This window comes from Anabrus simplex, chromosome 1, assembly GCF_040414725.1.
Source record: "Anabrus simplex isolate iqAnaSimp1 chromosome 1, ASM4041472v1, whole genome shotgun sequence".
Taxonomy (NCBI): domain Eukaryota; kingdom Metazoa; phylum Arthropoda; class Insecta; order Orthoptera; family Tettigoniidae; genus Anabrus; species Anabrus simplex.
In genome coordinates this window covers 1,300,919,922-1,300,939,390 of record NC_090265.1, presented here as the reverse complement: position 1 = coordinate 1,300,939,390, position 19,469 = coordinate 1,300,919,922, and the positions used below count along the sequence as shown (strand labels likewise).

The 19,469-nt window shown below is 38.9% G+C and overlaps 1 protein-coding gene across 3 annotated transcripts in view; it reads left to right on the top strand.

The window, feature by feature from the left end:
* Positions 1 to 19,469, top strand: part of c12.2 (von Willebrand factor A domain-containing protein c12.2) — a 753,464-nt gene that overhangs the window by 510,585 nt on the left and 223,410 nt on the right. For all 3 annotated transcript variants that reach the window (XM_067137710.2, XM_067137711.2, XM_067137712.2), the window contains exon 18: positions 10,924 to 11,129. In XM_067137710.2, the coding sequence (XP_066993811.2) occupies positions 10,924 to 11,129 (206 nt within the window). The remainder of the gene's footprint in view (positions 1 to 10,923; positions 11,130 to 19,469) is intronic.

Below are 19,469 nucleotides of genomic sequence, written 5' to 3'. Positions count from 1 at the left end.
ATTACAGGTACAGTAAGGTACTGCAAACCTTCGACGAAAATTTGAAGCCATGTATGGCTATAATCTCTTTGAAATCAGGCTTTGTGAAGATTCTTTGCAGACCATGTGAGTTTGTAAACAAAGGTTGCTTAGCAACATGGCGTCGTTCAAGCAGCATGAGAAAGAAATCGCCAGACTTTTAGGTGAAAGTGACGTTGATTTCAGCGATAGTGGGAGTGATTTTCAATTAAATGGTGAGAAAGATATTGCGGAATGAGTTTATATTGGTGAGTTGAGTGATAAAAATCCCGATAATGAGAAAATTATGCTGAATGGCAATGCTGGTACCTCTTCTGATGGATGGAGGAAATACCGCGACACTGACTTGTATTTCAAAAGCTAATTCACAGGTACTTCAGGTTATAAACAACTGCATGGTTAAATGAACTTAACTTTTTCCAATTATTACCTTTGACTGACGAGTTATTGTCGGAAATTTTGCGCGAGACTAACCAGTATGCTAGTGTAAACATTCAAAAGGTTACGCCCCTCACACGTGAGTCTATTAGGGGGTCGTGGATGGATGTTACTTTACTTGAATTCAAAACATTTTAGGCGTAATCCTAAATATGGCAATGAACAGTAAGCCTAAATTACGATGCGAGAGTGGTTTTTCCACCAATACCTGCAGAAAAAAGCCTGGATTACATCCCGCCGAGTGTTTTGGGAAGTTTCACACAATGCACTATTACAGACAAAAAGTGACTGTCTGAGATAATTTTAGGTTTGAAAATGCTGGAAATTGCACCTGAATATTGTATTGTACTTGTATTATATTTATTTTATGTTTGCTTTAGCTGATTTTAATAAATATGCCGTCAATATGTTTGTGCTCTCTGTTATTCCCTCTGCAAGCAGATACTTAAATGGAGCTGGAGAGGCAGCAGTGTTCAGAAGGAAAAGAGGGCTAAGGGTTAATGATTGTGGCCACCAAGCTGACTTGGTGTTTTAGTAGTAGTAGTAGTAGTAGTAGTAGTAGTAGTAGTAGTAGTAGTAGTAGTAGTAGTTTTTTTTTTGTTATGGCAGGGGAAAATCTTTTAAAGACACCACTCTGTGTGGGAGTTGGATTTCCACCAACTAAAAACCCCTGCCCTCTTCACTCAAACCATTCTGGAACTGCTTGTCGGCATGACATCAGAATGGAGTGATGTATGTTATTAAGTTCTTCCTTTCTCTTCTTTCTCCTTCATCCCCATAATGCTTGTCGCCATTGCCTTTACTGTGTTCCAGGCAAACGGGCTCTCTAACATAATCTGAACCAGATTCCCTGGCGTGAGTTGTCGGCCAATTTGTTGGCAGGCTTTTCTTCGTTCTTCTTCCCATTGAACACAGTAGAAAAAGGTGTGTTCTACTGTATCCCTTTCAGAACAGTACCAACAACCATCTCCCTGCGTCTTTCCCATCTTCATGGCGTATACGCCGAATCTTCCATGTCCTGTCAGGATCTGCGACAGATAGTAATCTACCTGACGATGTCTACATTTAAGCCAGTCTCCTATGTTGGGTATTAGCTTTTTTGTCCATTGGCCAACATCGGTTGTGCCATCCCATCGGTCTTGCCACTCTAGTAAGAGTTGGTTCCTCGAGGCTTTCTTTTCCTCAGCAGATATAGTTGCACCCCTTTCATGCCAAAGTTTTCTCTCTGCAACGAGGAGGTCAATGGGAATACTGGCAGCTACAACTTGTAAAGCTGCTGTCGAAACAGTTCGATATGCACAGGTAACTCTGAGCAGCATTTTCCTCTGTACTCTTTCCATAGCTCTTCGGTGAATCTTCCTCCTGAGTGCATTGTGCCAGATAGGTGCAGCATAAAGTAAAATGGAATATACTGCAGAGCACATAATCTGTCTCTTAACTGTTCTTGGTCCCCCGATGTTAGGCATAAGTCTGGCTAATGCCGATGCCTTCTTCTCTGCCTTTTGGGTTACTGCCTTCACATGTGCACCAAATGTGCAATTCCTGTCAATAAGAACCCCAAGGTATCGTACAGACTTTCCTGGGATAATCACTGTATCATTTAATAAGAAACGGACATTTTTCCAATTCCTGGAACCTTTCAAAATTACAGCCTCAGTCTTATGTGGAGCCAATCTCAACTTATTATTTACCATCCAAAGGTTAACTCGTCTCAGTGATTCATTTACTCGGAAGGTCAGTTCTTCTACATTCTCTGCTATTACCACTATTGCAAGGTCATCTGCATAACCAATAGATGTTGTCCCTTTTGTCAGCTGCAGGCGTAAGACACCATCATATAGAATGTTCCACAAGGTGGGTCCTAGGACAGATCCCTGTGGAACGCCAGCACTCATTTCAAGATCTTCTAAATCATGAAATCGTATTCTTCGTCCTTTGAAGTACTTAACGATTATTTGTTGTAGATACTGAGAAATGTTCATCCTACGAAGTTCTCTCAAAATAATGCTCCAAGAAGCAGTGTTAAAAGCATTTTTGACATCTAGCGTTATCAAGGCAGCCCATTTCTCACTGCTTTCTGCCTGTATTTGAATCACCCTCTCAATAGCTTGGGTTGTGGTTCTACCCTTTCTAAATCCAAACTGGTTCGAAGAAAGTCCTCCCTGTTGTTCAAGTTCTTTCTCCAGTCTAGTTTTAATCAATCCTTCGTAAAGTTTGCTCAAGGTGTTTAATAAGCACAGTGGCCTGTACGCTGATGGATCTAATGATAGTTTCCCTGCCTTCAATAACAGCACTAGCTTGGCTACTTTCCACTCATCGGGGAATTCACGTTTTTTTAATAAATCATTGAAGACTGATAAGATCCAACCAGGTGCCACCTCAACTGCATACTTGATGGCTTCTGGTGGGATTCCATCTACACCTGGTGTAGTAGTAGTAGTAGTAGTAGTAGTAGTAGTAGTAGTAGTAGTAGTAGTAGCAGTAGTAGTAGTAGTAGACTCGTGTCCCCATCCTGAGGTGGTGCAGCTCTTTTTAGGCACACCCCCATTGGAGGTGAGCTGCATGTACCATTTCAACCACATACCAGCCCTCCTGTCATTCTTAAATTTCTGGCAGTACTGGGAATTGAACCCGATCCCCCAAGGACGGCAGCTAATAACACTAACCGTTACGCTACGGAGGCGGACGTAGTAGTAGTAGTACCCTGCAAATCATCTTTTGATGTCACAGCCCCTTGTTCTACTGATTTGGGATTCTCTGACATTGTTGGGATACATGCTGGAACATACAGTTTGTCTGATGATAGCTACAAGAGGTGACCAGACAATGTCTGCTAACCAGATGATCAGGTTCCAGTCATCCATATAAAGGATATTGGTGTCTGGTAGAATCCAATTGAGGCAGTGAGTAAGAGAGTGGGCTATGCCAGAGCTAGATGAAACTGAGATATTTCAAGTTTTGTGTTTGCCAAATAAATAGAAAATATTCCTGTTAACATATACTGTACTTTATTTTTACCATCTCAAAGTACACATTTCAGACACTTTAATAAAATTATTTAACCATCATTCAACCATCTACTTAGGTCTTTTTAACCTGCAACAAACAAACAAACAAAATAACCTTGCATTACAATAGATTAATTTAGTCTGTGATGTTAGCTCCTTTCCCTTTTCTTTTCTTCTTTTTTTTTTTCCACAAAGTTTTCTTTGCTCCAACTAATTACGACATCACATGGAAAAAGAGCATATTCCATCTTTCCATCTGCCAATTCCCTTTTCTATCAGTCTAACTCGGTTCTTACCCAAAAATCACCTTAATTACATGATTGCTATAGATCTCTTGTTCCTTTACAAAAGGTATTTAGATCTTCAATTAAATCAAATATTGAACTAATGCCATGGTAAGCATCCTTAGCTGTACTTAAGTCATCCGTCTGGAGGGCACAGTATTTAGCATGGTGATTCTGTTTCCAGTTTCAACTGGGTGAGGAATGAAATTAATAAATACCCCATCTAGCGGCAAGGATAGGAACTGCATCAGCTGTCGAAGCCTATTGCACTCCTTTAGGGTAATGATTAAATGACTGACAGATTAAATGATATTGCGGAGTGTTGCTGGAATGAAAGATACAACTTATAAATCTCATTTTTGTTCCGTATTGGCATCAACTCAACTAAGGTTAGGTTGAAGGAAGAATCCCACCTTCTAGTACTTGTTTTTTTACTGCTAGTCTTTGTAATTATAAAACATATTACAGCTTAAAATCTAGTTACATTATTTTAAAAAGTACATGTTTCATTCCTAATGTGGAACATCTTCAGCTAAAAAAGGGTACAAAATCAGCACAAATAAAATAAGAATACTTATAATGATGGTGATGATGATAATGATGAGAGAAAATGTTCCTTCATGTTGAGTCAAAACACTCAATGAGTCAGTGTTCAAGCTTGAGATAAAATCCGTATTAAGGGATCTTATTTCTTGAAAATGCTGGAGAAATACGTACTTTAAATATCTTGAGGATAGAGTTAAAATTTTAAAAAGGAAAATTTAAAATACGATTACCGGGGAAACCCCTTAAGAATAACCGAAGTTGAGGTTAAGGTTTGTTATAAAGTTTTAAGATGTTGAATGCAGTCTGTACCAAAAGGAAGGAAAAATTGTTTTAGAAAAAACCTTTAGAATTTTGTGGTGGAATGTCAAAGAGAATCAAAATGCTTTTGCTTCCCGGCCAGTCCCGCTATGTTTACTTCTTCCCTTACATCTTCAGCTGACTGAGTGTGTATGTGTGTGGCTGTGAGAGGAGCATGAGGCGAAAGAGGGCAAATGGAAGAGAAAGTAGGGGAAATGTCGTAGGGAGTGAAGCTGACGGGAGGGATACATGCGGGATGTTTATCCGGATCCGTTTTGATGCCCTTCCTACATAAATCTAGATTGGAAGCCTCTTCTAACAGTATATTTTTATTATCAGTTATTTCATTTACATTCTGAAAACTTGACCAACTTCACGTATGTCTGTGTCTGTTAGGTCATCAGCCCAGAGGCTGGTTGGATTCTCAAATAGCACCACTAAAGGTTATGCGGTTATAAGGAAACCCCAAAAACCAATGACAGCACCAAAATGAGGCGTACTAGGCAAGATGAGGAGTGAGGTAGTTTGCCATTGCTTTCCTCACTGGGTCAGAAAGTACTATTGCAGCACGACTGACCCTATGAGCAGCACCTTGCATAACACTCAGACGCACTAGTCGTGCTCTGAATGTCATTACTCAGCACTACTCATACCCCAGCAGCTTCCATATTGTCACAGCCATGGATGTTGACTGGGACTTCGGTGGAAGCTACACTTTACTCTGGCCTGTGCCAAGAGATGGATGCAAAAGTACTGTATCCATCAAGAAATGACAGCAGGCAGACTTCACGTATAATAACGGAAATATTTATCAAATCGATGACATCTTCAAGAGACTTAGTTTCAATATAGCCTTTCATACCAGTAATAATAGCCAATGTCTAATATTTAATCACCATAGTGTTGTGAGTAATAGTAGATTTCTCAATTCGGTGAGATATATACTCAAGTGTGTAGACTGTGCCATTTCTTATGTTGGGCAAACAGGACGAAATTTCCTGGTGAGATACCAGGAACATGTAAATGACGAAAAATACAAGAGATATGAGCTTACACATGACCGAATATAATCATAATTTTACTGCAATAGAAAGAGACTCAACCGTTTTGCAAACTTTAAATAATTAATGAATATTTTAGAAAACATTTATATTGAGATTAATCAAAAACAAAACCCTAGTCAGAATGTAAATGAAATAACCAATAATATAAATATACTGTTAGAAGAGGCTTCCAATCTAGATTTATGTAGGAATGCAGAGAACAACAAATCCTGCTTCTTTTAGTATTTTACGATTTGGAAAATGTCTTTGATTCTGTTCCTAGAGAAGCTGTGTGGATGTTATTACGGCGCTTTGGCTGTCCTGACCGTTTTGTGGGCTTAATCCAGGCTCTTCATGATGGAATGATTGGATGAGACGAGTTCTTCACCAGAATGAGCTATCAGAAGAATTTCCTATCACAAATGGGCTTAAGCAAGGCTGCGTGCTTGCTCCCACTCTTTTCACCCTGTACTTGGCAGCCATGCTTCACGAAACTTCTACTATCGACCATGTAGGTGTGGAAATTAAGTTTTGGTATGATGGCAGACTGTTCAGCCAAACCAGGCTCCATTCTCAGAGATTGACTCATAATACTCGGATAATGGAGCTTCAATATGTTGATGACAATGCAACACCTGCCCATACACCTGAGGAGCTTCAAACATCCATCAACTTTTTTAAGGAAGCTTAGGAACAATTTGGTCTAACCATTAAGACCCATAAGACTAAGTACTGTCCCTGAACTAAATGTCACCATACCAGAAACACCTCTTGAACAAGTACCCCTAGACAAGTTCATCTACCTTGGTTGTATTCTAACTACACACTGCAACTCAGAAAGGGATGTGGAAAATAGAATACACTCTGCCCATGCAGCTTACAGCCACCTCTCCCACCAAGTTTTCTTGAATAAGGATCTCAAAATATATACCAGACTAATGGCGTATCAAGCTGTAGTCATAACGACATTACTTTATGGATGTGAAACCTGGATGCTTTATCGTCGTGACATAAAGAAACTGGAACGCTTCCATCAGCAGAAACTTAGATCCATCATGAACATCAAATGGAATGACTACATAAGCAATGCAGCAGTTCTTGACAAGGCACATATGAACAGCATACAACCCTTCATCATCACTCATCGGCTTAGATGGGTTGGTTACATCCAGCGTATGAATGACAGCAGACTGTCTAAACAACTTCTCTGTGGTGAGATTGGTCATGGCAAGGCCTCAAAGTGCTCCTTTGAAACATTATAAAGACCAGCTTAGGAAGACTATATAACCAAGCTCGATAGCTGTAGTCGCTTAAGTGCGGCCAGTATCCAGTGATCGGGAGGTAGTGGGTTCGAGCGCCACTGTCGGCAGCCCAAAGATGGTTTTCCATGGTTTCCCATTTTCACGCCAGGCAAATGCCGGGGCTGTACCTTAATTAAGGCTACGGCCGCTTCCTTCCACTTCCTAGGCCTGTCCTATCCCATCGTCGCCATAAGACATATCTGTGTCGGTGCGACATAAAGCAAATAGCAAAAAAAAGAAAAAAGGAAGACTATAAATAGCACCAACATAAATGCTAACACCTGGGCAACAACTGCACAAAACCGTGTTCTCTGGCACAAAGCTACTGCAGAAGGTGTCTCACTGTTTGAACAGGCACATCGCACACAAGAAATTGAAACACATGCAAAGTGGAAACTACGTCAGATCCAACCACGTCCTTCACCCACCCCTTTAGATATGTGTGGCCGCATGTTTCATGCAAAAATTGGCTTGATCAGTCATCAGCGACATCTCCACAGAGTCAACAGACTTTAAGAGGAACTGCGGGAAAAAATGCATTCTTGTAAACTAGTTAGAAGAGGCTTCCAATCTAGATTTATGTAGGAAGGCCTGCAAAAAAGATCCAGATTAACATCCCATACATATCCTTCCCGTCAGCTTCACTCTCAACGACATTTCCTCAACTTTCTCCTCCATTTCCCCTCTTTCGCCTCATGCTCCTCTCACAGCCATATACATACACACTCAGTCAGCTGACGATGTAAGAGGGGAAGTAAACAGTGGGATTGGTCGGGAGGTAAGCATTTTGATTGTACCTTAGACATTCCATCACCATATATTCACAAGGTTTTTCCCTTTTTTTTTTTCTTTTCTTTTTTCTTTCCTCTTCTTACAGACTCCCTTCAGCATCTTAAAACTTTATAACAAAATATTAACCTCAACTTCAGTTATTCTTAAGGAGTTCCCCTCGGTCATCGTATTTTAAATTTTACATTTAAAATTTTTTAAGTCTATCCTCAAGATATTTAACACGTTGAGTGCCGAGCCGATTGAAGCGCACTATTCCACTGGTGCCAGGCATGTTTTTGAATTGCATTCCGCTGGTGCCAAAGCAATTGTACGCGTTGTAGTCTGTTTATATAATCTTGGGATGTATTTATATGATGTACTAAGTAAATTTTATCTCACCATACCACGGTCATGTGTGACGCCATATGGTGTCACATCAATTTTTAGGAAAGATAAAATATAGCGTGACGCCATATGGTGTCACAGAATTTTTTGTCATGGAATGCGCAATACGAATTTCAAATACGGAATATTTATTTGCTAATTCAAATTAACGCAATATTTATGAAAACCTAGTAAAATGTAAAACAAGTACTTATATTACATTACATATTGTTGTGAACAATTTTCTGATAACTCTAAACAATGAAAATATGCGTCTCGGCACGCCCGAGTTCTTGTTACTCGTTGTAATTTTTCAAACCTTATTGGCATCGTTGTTCAAACATCGTCCTTTATACACTTGTTTCATGTGCTATTTTCATATTTACGTTTTGCACATCTGATCAGGAAGTTAAGGGGAACGCGCTAACTATACGCTACCTGGCTGCTAGCGCAGCTCGACGCAGCCCGGTTGGTTCACGTCCACTGCTTCGCTCCTCCGTACCTCTCCGCCACACCCCGATACTCCCGCGGCACTTCTAATTTTACGACTATTTATTTGTTCAATTTTGACGTTTAAACTTGCGCTGGGTACATGCAGTTTTCACCTTAGCATTCTACTGCCTCCCACGAATATTCCTACCAAATTTCAACCGAATCCGAGTGTAACACATGTATGTGTTCCCTCGTAACATTATTACCAACATCTTCCATTTTTTATATTTTTGCACAACTATATAAACTGAGTGATAATACGTACGTAAACAAGGAATAAACAATGCCTGGCGCGCTTTCACCTGTGACAATGACCACTGGCCAGTCAGTGGCTTCGGAAGAATACTGTGGTGCCACATGGTGGCATAGAGTAAAAATACATAGCTGGAATAGACCCTGAAGTTCGCCCTTCACGTAGTACCAATTTTACGCGCATAGACGTCACAGCTGATTATCTATGGTGCATCTCCTGAAACTCAACTGTGCCGCCATATGGCGTCACGCCAACTCTGATTTCAAGAACGGTGTGCCGCCATATGGCGTCACGCCATCTCAAATTTGAAGACCACCGTGACGCCATATGGCGGCACGTGGCACCCAGCGTGTTAAAGTGCATATTTCTCCAGCATTTTTAAGAAAGAAGATCCCTTACATACGGATTTTATCTTAAGCTTGAACATTGTCGAGTGTTTTGGCTCAACATGAAGGAACATTTTATCTCATCACTATTATCATCACCACTATCATCGTAAGTGTTCTTATTTCGTTTGTGCCGATTTTTGTACCCTTTTGTTTAGCTGAAGTTATTCCACATTAGGAATGAAATGTACTTTTTTAAATAATGCAACTACATTTTTAAGCTGTAATATGTTTTATAACTACATAGACTAGCAGAAAAAAAAAAAAAAGTATTGGAAGGTGGGATTCTTCCTTCATCCTAACCTTAGTTGGAATGAAAGTTGACAGAGAAAACCTGAGTACCAGGAGAAAAGCTTGTCTCCCCTGCACTTTGTCCAGCACAAATCTCACATGGAGTGACCAGGATTTGAACCACGAAACCCAGCGGTGAAAGGCCGGCATGATGCCGCCTCAGCCATGGAGGCTTCAGACATCAAATTCTTATATTTAGCTTCAATAATTTTTCTTCTTGTAGGATGGGAATTTTTCACAGAATATGTGAAAAACACATGCGTTATTCTTCTTGAATTGTCATTAATTCTTTTCTCTGAATAAATGCTACTGCATTCTTGCAGACTTATCAGTTCAAATAACCATTTTGTACATTATAGTCACTATAGTCATAGTCATTATAGTCACCAGTTTTGTAGAACACACAGAATATATATATTCTTTTATAGTTCATGGTATTTACACCAGCTCACATTAGCTGCCACGGATTGCACCAAGGATCACATAAGACAGTCCATGCTGCACTTACATCCAACACCTCTCTGTTTTGCACAAACCACCTTGTTTGTTTTATCACTGATATCCTCTAATTCTAAGTTTCTATACACTTAAGCACTTTTTCTTTTTCTCTTATCGTCATTTCTAAATTTCTCACAACTAATCATTGTTAATTCTTCACCATCCATGTACACAACTAACCATGCTTGAGAACAGGCACAGCTACTGGCCAGTGTGCATTGCCGAAATGCATTATACATCATGATTGCTTCTATCTGCATTGCATAGTAGTATAAATGCGAGATTAGCAATTTGCATAAAGTAAGTTCTTTAAAAAAGAAGTGAAGATGCCTATGGATGTGTTAGATATTTTGCACACTGAAAGACGAATGTAGGCCCTGCACAAGTGTATCAGTAGCTCAAATTTACCAATTTCTTGGCATAACCCACAGAGATGTTCTGAGGTTTGGTCAGTGTCTTTTCAGGTTCATCCCTCACTCGCGCAACCTTTTTCCTAAATGTTGTTCTGTTCTGTATCTCTTCCCCCTCGACACCCACTTCTGTTAGGTCTTTTTCTTTTTTTTATTGTTCGTGGTGTGGCCTTTTTTTTCTATGCTTCATGCCTTGTACCTGAAATTATTGAAAAGTATATTTTATAAAAAAAATATGTGTGTGTGGTAATTTCTGACTTTGCAATTATGTTTCTTATCTTCTTATTTTTAAAACAGTGGATATTTTAGAACTCAGTTTCTATCTTTGTTATTGTTTCTTAACTAGAGAATTCTGCCACACCACTCATGTTTAAAGGAAACATTTCTTGCTTTTATGGTTATAATTCTGTTTCACTTTAAAATTAATCTTCTGCTAATACATTTTTCATACTATTAGGAATTGTCAAATAATTGTTTTGTATTTGGGATGACATTTGTTACAGGGGATTTGTTCAGCTGTCATGCTGTAGACAATCCCAGCCCTGAGTCTGAACTATCATTATTGAAGCAATATGGCCCAGATGTCCCAGATAAAATAATCAGACGTCTTGTGAAAGCATTTGGTGAACTACGAAATATGGCAGATCAAGGTTTAGTTCAGTACCCCTATTCTACCAGGGAGGTGGTTAATATTGTTAAACATCTGCAGGTAAGATTTCATGAATCATCTTGTGAACCAGAATTGTAGTGTTTTAGTTAGTTGTTGATATTAAAATTTTGAAGGTAATAGGCATGTAAGCTGAATGCCAGTGGATGTTTGTCTACTTGTATTTATTTATTTATTTATTTATTTATTTATTTATTTATTTATTTATTTATTTATTTATTCATTCATTCATTCATTTATTTATTTATTTATTTATTTATTTATTTATTTATTTATTTATTTATTTATTTATTTATTTATTTATTTATTTATTTATTTTATTTATTTATTTCACATTAAAGACTGGAAGATCCTTGGCTATGATCGCAACAACAACAGTCGCATAAAACTGCAAGAGCAGCAGTAGTTCAGCAGTTCTTTGTGGGCCTTGGCCTTCAGCTCAATTGTTTCAGTTTCAAAATATGATTTGCACTTTGGTGAGATGGTGTTAGTGTTTGTTCATTACAGTTGGTAGAGAATAGTAGGGCAAGGAGCAAGCATGTTGGTGGACCAAGTACAGTCATCATGAGTCAAATGAAATAATATTTTGAACACACAGTACCTTGACAGAGCTTGTGCTAACAGACTGCAATTATATGAAGTCAATGCATGCTGCATTTGCAAGAACATAACAGAGAGGCGAAAGAGCCAGAGAATGATGCCATTTATCAACTACTGTATTTGATACATTGTACTGCATTTACTCTCATATCAAGAGCCACACATCCAATTCATGGGCTTGTTGCAAGAATGTGCGTATGCAGTAACAAACAGAAAGGACCACTTTTGCGCACAGTCTGAACTCAACCATGTGGAGCTTGTTAGTAATATTTGTGAAGGGGAAAGTTAACAGTTACATGGCGTAATTCAAGCTAAATGAGGTCAAATTCACGGAAAAATATGATAACAGAGCAGCGGGTCATGAGTTTTCTGTTCACGAAAAACAAGTGAGAAATTGGAGAAAGCAGCGAGAGGCATTTCGTGGCCCAAAACAGGGCAAGTTCCTGGGCTTTGAGGAAGCATTATTGGAATGGGTGAGACAGATGCGGAACAGTAGTTGCAGTGTTTTTCACGAAATGTTATGACTAAAGGCACAGGAAATTGTGTAATACCACTATATTCCAGGAAACTTATTTAAGGCAAGCCGCAGGTGGGTTACCGAGTTTATGCAGCTTAATAACCTGTCGTGGTGGAAAATGATTTGTGCCAAATAATGCTTAACAACTGCTCCAATAAGGTTACGGAGTTTCAGAGGCATGTGATCAGGCAGCAGAACACTTATCTCCTCTCACAGGTCGCCAATGCTGTCCAAACCCCTGTGTATTTTGACATGCCAAGGAGCACTACTGTTTGAGAAGGGAGCGGCAAGTGTTGTAATTAAAACTACTGGCAACAGAAAGTTACATTGTATGGTGATGTTGGCTATTACTGCTGATGGCTGTAGACTACCTCTGTAATTTATATTTAAACACAAAACATTACCAAAGAACATCACATTCTCAACTGGTATCCACGAGGCGAAAGTGAAACTAGCCTCTCTGCTTCTGATTCCGAGTAAATATTTATAAGCAGTGTTTCTTTAATGACATGGTATGATTATAATGTACTTTCTTCTTCAAAGTTTTTAAAATGTAAACACTCTAGCCCTTCTGCAAGTGAAGAGCCTACAGTTTTGGTAAATTATGAATGTAATATAAACTGATAATTAATAATAATAACTAATAGTCTCCGTGTACAGTTCCAGTCTTTCTTTGTTTTTTGTATGTTTGTAAATAAGTTAAAATATTTTGAGTGTATCCAGTAAAATATTTTGTGAGATAAGTTCAACAACACAGGCAACATTACTCATTTCATACAGTATGCATTACCGTGTTACTGATCAATTTTGTGTTTTATTGACATCGCCATGTAAGTAACATGTGACGATCGTGGCACAGGGATACGATCCAGCTGACAGTGGCCTTCTCAACAAAGCGCGAAAAAGCGATGATGAATCTCAGACCAGGCACCGAAACAAGCTGATACAGGAACACAGCACGCACATCTCCTTATAGTTCATCAGGCTGACTACAAATTTTATGTCAGATTTGTGGTTTAAAAAATAAATCTTGATTGAAGTTAATTACACTTAACTTTTATCGTGATGATGTGCAAGTAAGCTAGTGAAAACACGTCCTATGTGCATGTTCCCTGAGTAAAGTTTAAGTTTAGACTATTATCTTGGCATTTAGTACAGTTATTATTGTTTTGTGTAATTGGACTAATCATAACGGGCTGGATATTATAAAATTGCAATTACTATTTCTACAGCAAGTGATGTAAAAAGCAAGATCATCACTGTCTGTTCCCATTCTAACATCGTTGTACATAATGATAGACCATTAAATTCCACAACAACAAAAATACATTTCAATCAACACACTCCCACCATTTTATTTGTACCAGGGGAATCAAAACTTATACAGAAAATGCTGAAATGGAAATTACAAAAATAAAGATAACTCACATCAAAAGAACCAAAGCTATTAGAGAAAACATCGATAGGGACACAAAAATCACACAAAGTTTAATCTAAATATCTGAGGGGAATCTTTTTCTTCTACGTCTGGTTGTAGGTACATTATTTTGAACAGAAGATGGTTCTGCTGATTCCAGTGCCTGCATTTTGCTCACTACTTGGCCTGTCTCCTCCGTAGCTGGGATCTGTACTTCCAGACTTGCTGCACAGGTCAAACAGATTCTCTACCACCAGTTTTCAACTGTATCACTCTAATGCAACCATCTGTTTCTGTTTTTTAAGTTTCTGTCAGTCTTGCCATGGGCCACAATGTTCTGCTTCCTTCACTTTCTAACATCGCTATGTTACAAACATTTATTGATCCACACATCTCTTGTCCACCGTGTTGAAACAGCTGACCAGAGTACTCTGTCGTACATTTATTCCTTAAATCTTTCAAGTAACTGTGGGAGAGTTCAGTTTTCACTGGAATCTCTTAACTCGGGCTTCCACTTCAACCTTTCCCCAGCTAATGGAGTCAAAATTATTATCTGCATCAGCAAAATTAATTCTGTTGTCACTAGCAGTGAATTTAGGATAACCATCTCAACTTATAAAGCTCCTAAGAGTAGCTAGAAAAGCTTTAGTATATAATAACCTGATTGCTTCAAAGTGAACCGCTCCACATGTGAATAGTACTACCGAAGACCTTTTTCCTTCCTTCAGTATTAAAGGACCAGCCGGATCCACTCCTACAACTTCAGAAACACCAGTATCTCTCCCTCTATTCTCAGGCAGTGCTATAATCATCAAAGTTGTTTGCCGTATGAAGCTTCTGCATAGTAGAATTCAATCTTTTCTCAGCAGCTGTTCTGTTGTTGGAAAGTTGCTCTTGACTCTCTACCCAGCGTAACTTAACCTCATAACTTTCATCAGGAACTCTAATTACAATACTCCTGAAGCATTTTAAAACAGTGTTCTCTAGTTCCTCACTCACCTGCCGTTCACAAGGATCTGAAATTCCTAAGGCCTCCGTCCTCCACAAGTCTGGGAGATGATCAGTCTGAGTCATTTATCTTTATTTATTTTCCTCCAGATCTACAGTATTTACTACCATTATTAATCTGTTAATGGAGAAAAATAATAATGCCTAACCTAGACAAGCTCTTATACAAACACACACACACACACATAAAATAAATTCCCATAAAGTACTCGGCACCTGCTGACAAATGGCCCATGGACAACTCCCTCCCGGAGAACTGATAGCCATGTTAGTACAGCAATTAGATGCAAAAATAACAAAAGGACAAAATTAAAAGGGCAAAAATTAAAATAAAATAAGGCAGTAATAAACTAAAATGAAATGCGCAACTGAAGTTGATCTACTAAACAGGTAATGATAAGAATAGTGGTCTTCTCACGTAGCGACCACCGCCCGGCAAGACCTGATACCGCAGGGCTGCTCACAGTAACAGGATGGGACCACCAGGCGATGCCCACCGTGTGCATGAGTCTGGTGCTGACCAGACGTACAGTGATTGCCAGGACTCACGAAGAGGTTCACGAGACTATTGAAATTATAGACTAATAGGATAATTGAAATAGCTCCTCCCAGCAGTCCAAACCGCTGATTGGAGGTTGGTGCTGACCAGTTAACTTGGAAAGGTTACGCACCTGCTAAGGTTATGCAACATCTACCATGTCCCAGTTTTGCTTGCCTGAGTAAGCCAGTCTGGCAATACAATGCCACTCCTAGCAAACCCTGGCAAAATCACGTTTTTCGCATAGTGCGCTGACTTTTCTGTTTACACAGGGCAGACCTCTACCGTTTAAATTACTTAATGTCTTCTCTACACTTACTCAATCTGCTGAGCTGTCTTATCTGTCTTACCACACATGCACTGTACTACTTAGGGCTCCAACTTCATACTCAGTTGGGCAATTAAAAAGCAATCCAACGTTTCCAACTCTTCAACTAAATACTCTGCAGAACAACATTACTCAAAATCAACCCCCACACTAACGATTAAATTACTGTACAGTCATATATCACCATATAAAACCATTTCCATTACAACCACAATGTATCTCCAGATTCAAAACCGTACCTGCTATACCACCCATTCACCAGTAATTTCACCATATGAACACAAACCATACCATATCTCCAGACTCAAAACCATAATACAGCTTAATGGCTTCAACTTACACACTACAAACCAACTACCACTTACACAACACATTTTAGCATTACTTTAAAACTCCATCTCCGCACCCCAATACTCCCTCCTTATACGTTGCTTACTAATTAAACACATTATTTACCTTTTACAACTTATTCCATCAATTCGTTACACCTACTATACCAAACACCCACCAAAATTTCACTGTACAAACACAAACCACACAATATCTCTGGCCTCAAAACCATAATTAATTTGAGGCCAGTCTGAGTCATTAGCATTGTAAGCATCATATCATGGGTACTTGCTTTTCATCATTTTTCTCATCACAACCAATGGTTTTGATTCCATTACGATCATAATCAATTATTTCTTCTATAATTCCTGTGCAGAGTTTCCCAGTGAATCTATTCCAATCAGTATTTTGATCACAGGCTGCCCAGTCCCAACATCAGCAAGGTAGAAGATCCCTTTCCTATCATGCTTCTCCACCCAGGAACTTAGGACAATGAAATTGATCCATAAATCACAGGTTGGTGTAGTACCCATGCATTATGCAAAATCCCATCCACCAAATTTAAGCTGATATCATAACAGTGACATTCCATCCTTTTTTAATGAACCCCCCCCCCAAATAAAGAATGTATTACAGTTTCAAAATGGATAGATTCATACCCCGTTTCCTTTGCAGTTCTTTTCAGAATATACAATTACTGGGAACCAGTATCAATCAAAGCTCTTGCTGTTTATTTCATTCCATTTAGTTTCAAATTCACTTTGAAGATCTGAAGAATTATTTCTGAGGTACATTGGCTTGACAGTGAACTATTTGGGATCACTTCTGGTGTTTGTTCTACATCTCTCTTTATCTGTCTTGATCTGGATACAGATGATGCAGCTTACTTTTATTTGTGATTTTTCACGTAATGCTCTCTCTTCAGACAAATAAAAACAACCTTTCTTCTCCATCAGTATGTTTTGCTTTTCTATTAAAGACAGCCTTTGAGCCTGAAAACACCCCTTAGTCTCGTGTACTGTTGTCATAAAAACCCAGGCAGGTTATTGTGGTTTTCTCCAGAAAATAAGTCTGTAGCTGTAGCTGCAATATGTTTCTCTTTTCCTTTTTTGTTTTTTTTTTGTTTTTCACCCCTCTCATTTCCATGAAGTCTGAAGCTTGCTCTTGCCAAAGATATTATTCTTCCCTCTCTGCCTCCTTTCTTTTCAGAAATAACATTAATTGCTTCAGCTGATGTCCATAAACTGCAGTTCTGGCAATTTTGCTATCAACCATGGATTAATTTCTCAACCATATTCACAGTAAATCCCTTGAAATGCAGAATTCCATGAATGGGAACAACTAAGTGGTATATTCCAAGCAGTCAGTGGAGAGTTGGCGTGGAATGACATTAACAGACAAATAAGCTTCAGTGGAGCTATTAAAAGTAGGAAAATCATAATAGGAAGATAAAGTTGGAATTCAAGAGGACAAATTTGGGCAAATATTTATAGGATGAGGAGTAAGGATTGTAATAATTTATCAAGGGGAATGCTCAATAAATTTCAAAGTTTTTTTAAAACATTTTTAGAACAGGCTAGGTAAACAACTGATAGGGAATGTGCCATCTGGGCGACAGCCGTAAATACAGATCATTGATGATTGATGGCAGCATAATGTATTGCAGAACTCAAAGGTGGGATTCAAGATTGTCAAATAGATGAGCTGCACTGGATTTTTGTGTTGTTTCTCTAAATTTCTCTAACACTCCTTATAAATAGGGATAGAAACTTCCTGAAATAATACTCCCATCAGCAGTTTGCCCAATTCATAATCTGTTTTTAAAGCTTCAGTAGCTTTTTCGTATTTTTCTGCAGTGAATGGAAAGCTCTCCATGATTTCTCGAGCTCTTGAACCTTTCATTGTAGCCAGAATTAGGTACAGTACTGGAATTTGTCTTAATTCTCCAAGCTATTATCTTCATGGATGCACCTAAAATGACTCCAAAAACCTAAAAAATCTTTAATTTCACCTCTAAATTTCCTCAGTTATATTTTGGGTAATCTTGATTTTCACTTATTAAAAGGCTGAGACAAAACTGAGTGTGCATTGAGTGCAACTTGAATGTTACTTACAATGAACTGTTCTACTTTGACATACACATAATCCAACTTTTCGTGGCACATCTCTGCAGTTTCATAGCCTTTTTGAATTTTATCTTTTAAATTTGAGTCTTCCAACAATGCTGCCATCTATTTGTGAAGGTTATTCAAGTCATTCAGCAACCATTCAGGAGTTGCTAATTTTGTTTTTACAACATCTTCTCTCAGGCTCTGTTCAATCAATTCATTGCTTAAAGTGTCATAATTCCTTGTAGAAGAAGTTCTGATAGGTTTTCTTTTCTTTGCTATTGCAGCCATTTTGATACACAGTTGTGCAACAATGTTATCAATTACAAGTTTCCACCTTTCTATCATGTTGAGGTCATCACTATATTAGGAACAACAGCAAAGCTACCCGTCTTACCTTTTTCACTCTTTTATGTAAGAAAAAATGTTATTTACATAAACTAAATTCTGGTGACTTCATGTCACAATTCATATTACAATTCATATTTCAGACAAAACAAACACAGGTTTTAGCAAGAAAAGAAACACATGACTTAGAAACTAAGATTTACATTGATTGTCTAAACCAGGGCCTCTCAAACGCCCAAAATCTCACGCATGCAAATCGAGGCGCAAGAGCTCCGTGCCCTGTGCATCGGTCGCGCTCGGCTTGTCTCGGACCAACGCTTCATCTCTGGGCTACTCGGCTAAGCTCGGCTCTACTTGGCGCAACTCAGCTTGGATTTGGAGCGCTACGGGGCAAGTGTGGCAGAGGGAGACAGGGGGAGCGAGCAAGACAGGCGTGAGGAAAGAGAGAGTAAGCGCTATTGCTCCAAATCGAGGAGTGGGGGGTCTGCACTCTGGTCAACCAAGCGAAGTCGTCCTTTGCACCGTGCACAGTGCACGCACCAAGCGCATGCACCCTGAGAGGCCCTGGTCTATACCATAGATAGTTACCTCTCAATCCATTAAACAGCCTTATGCAGCCATAAACATTGGCAAAATATAGATTCCACATGGGAAGTGAAGAAAATCAAATAAGGAAAAAAGCAGTAGCAAATTATTATCTTAATACAGATCAGGACTATCCTGCATCGTATTTCATCAAATCATTTTTTTTTTACACATGATACTGTATGGGCTTTTGGGCTTATGCTGTGCCAAGAAAATAAAGTGAAATTCTTTACGTTTTGCAGAGAACTGTGCTCTGCGTCATCAGAAGAAAATCTTGACTGTCCACGAGAAAGGCTTCTTAAACAATGACTTTTTAAAAATTTAGATGTTATAATAGGAGTGGAAATGGTACGTTCATTCATCACCAGATGGCTCCCCAGACGTGTCACAATGCTAGCGTTCGAAGCGGAAGCTGACCGAACCATCAGAATCAGTCTAAGAGGGTCACATAACATGTGTACGTAACATATGGCATTGACAGGTGTATGACATTGACACAAGCCTGGAATGAAACATCTGGCGATGAAGAACATACAAATTTGGAAGACACCGAGACGAAATAACAATAGTGCAGGGACAGGGAAGGGAACTACTTTCGTAAAT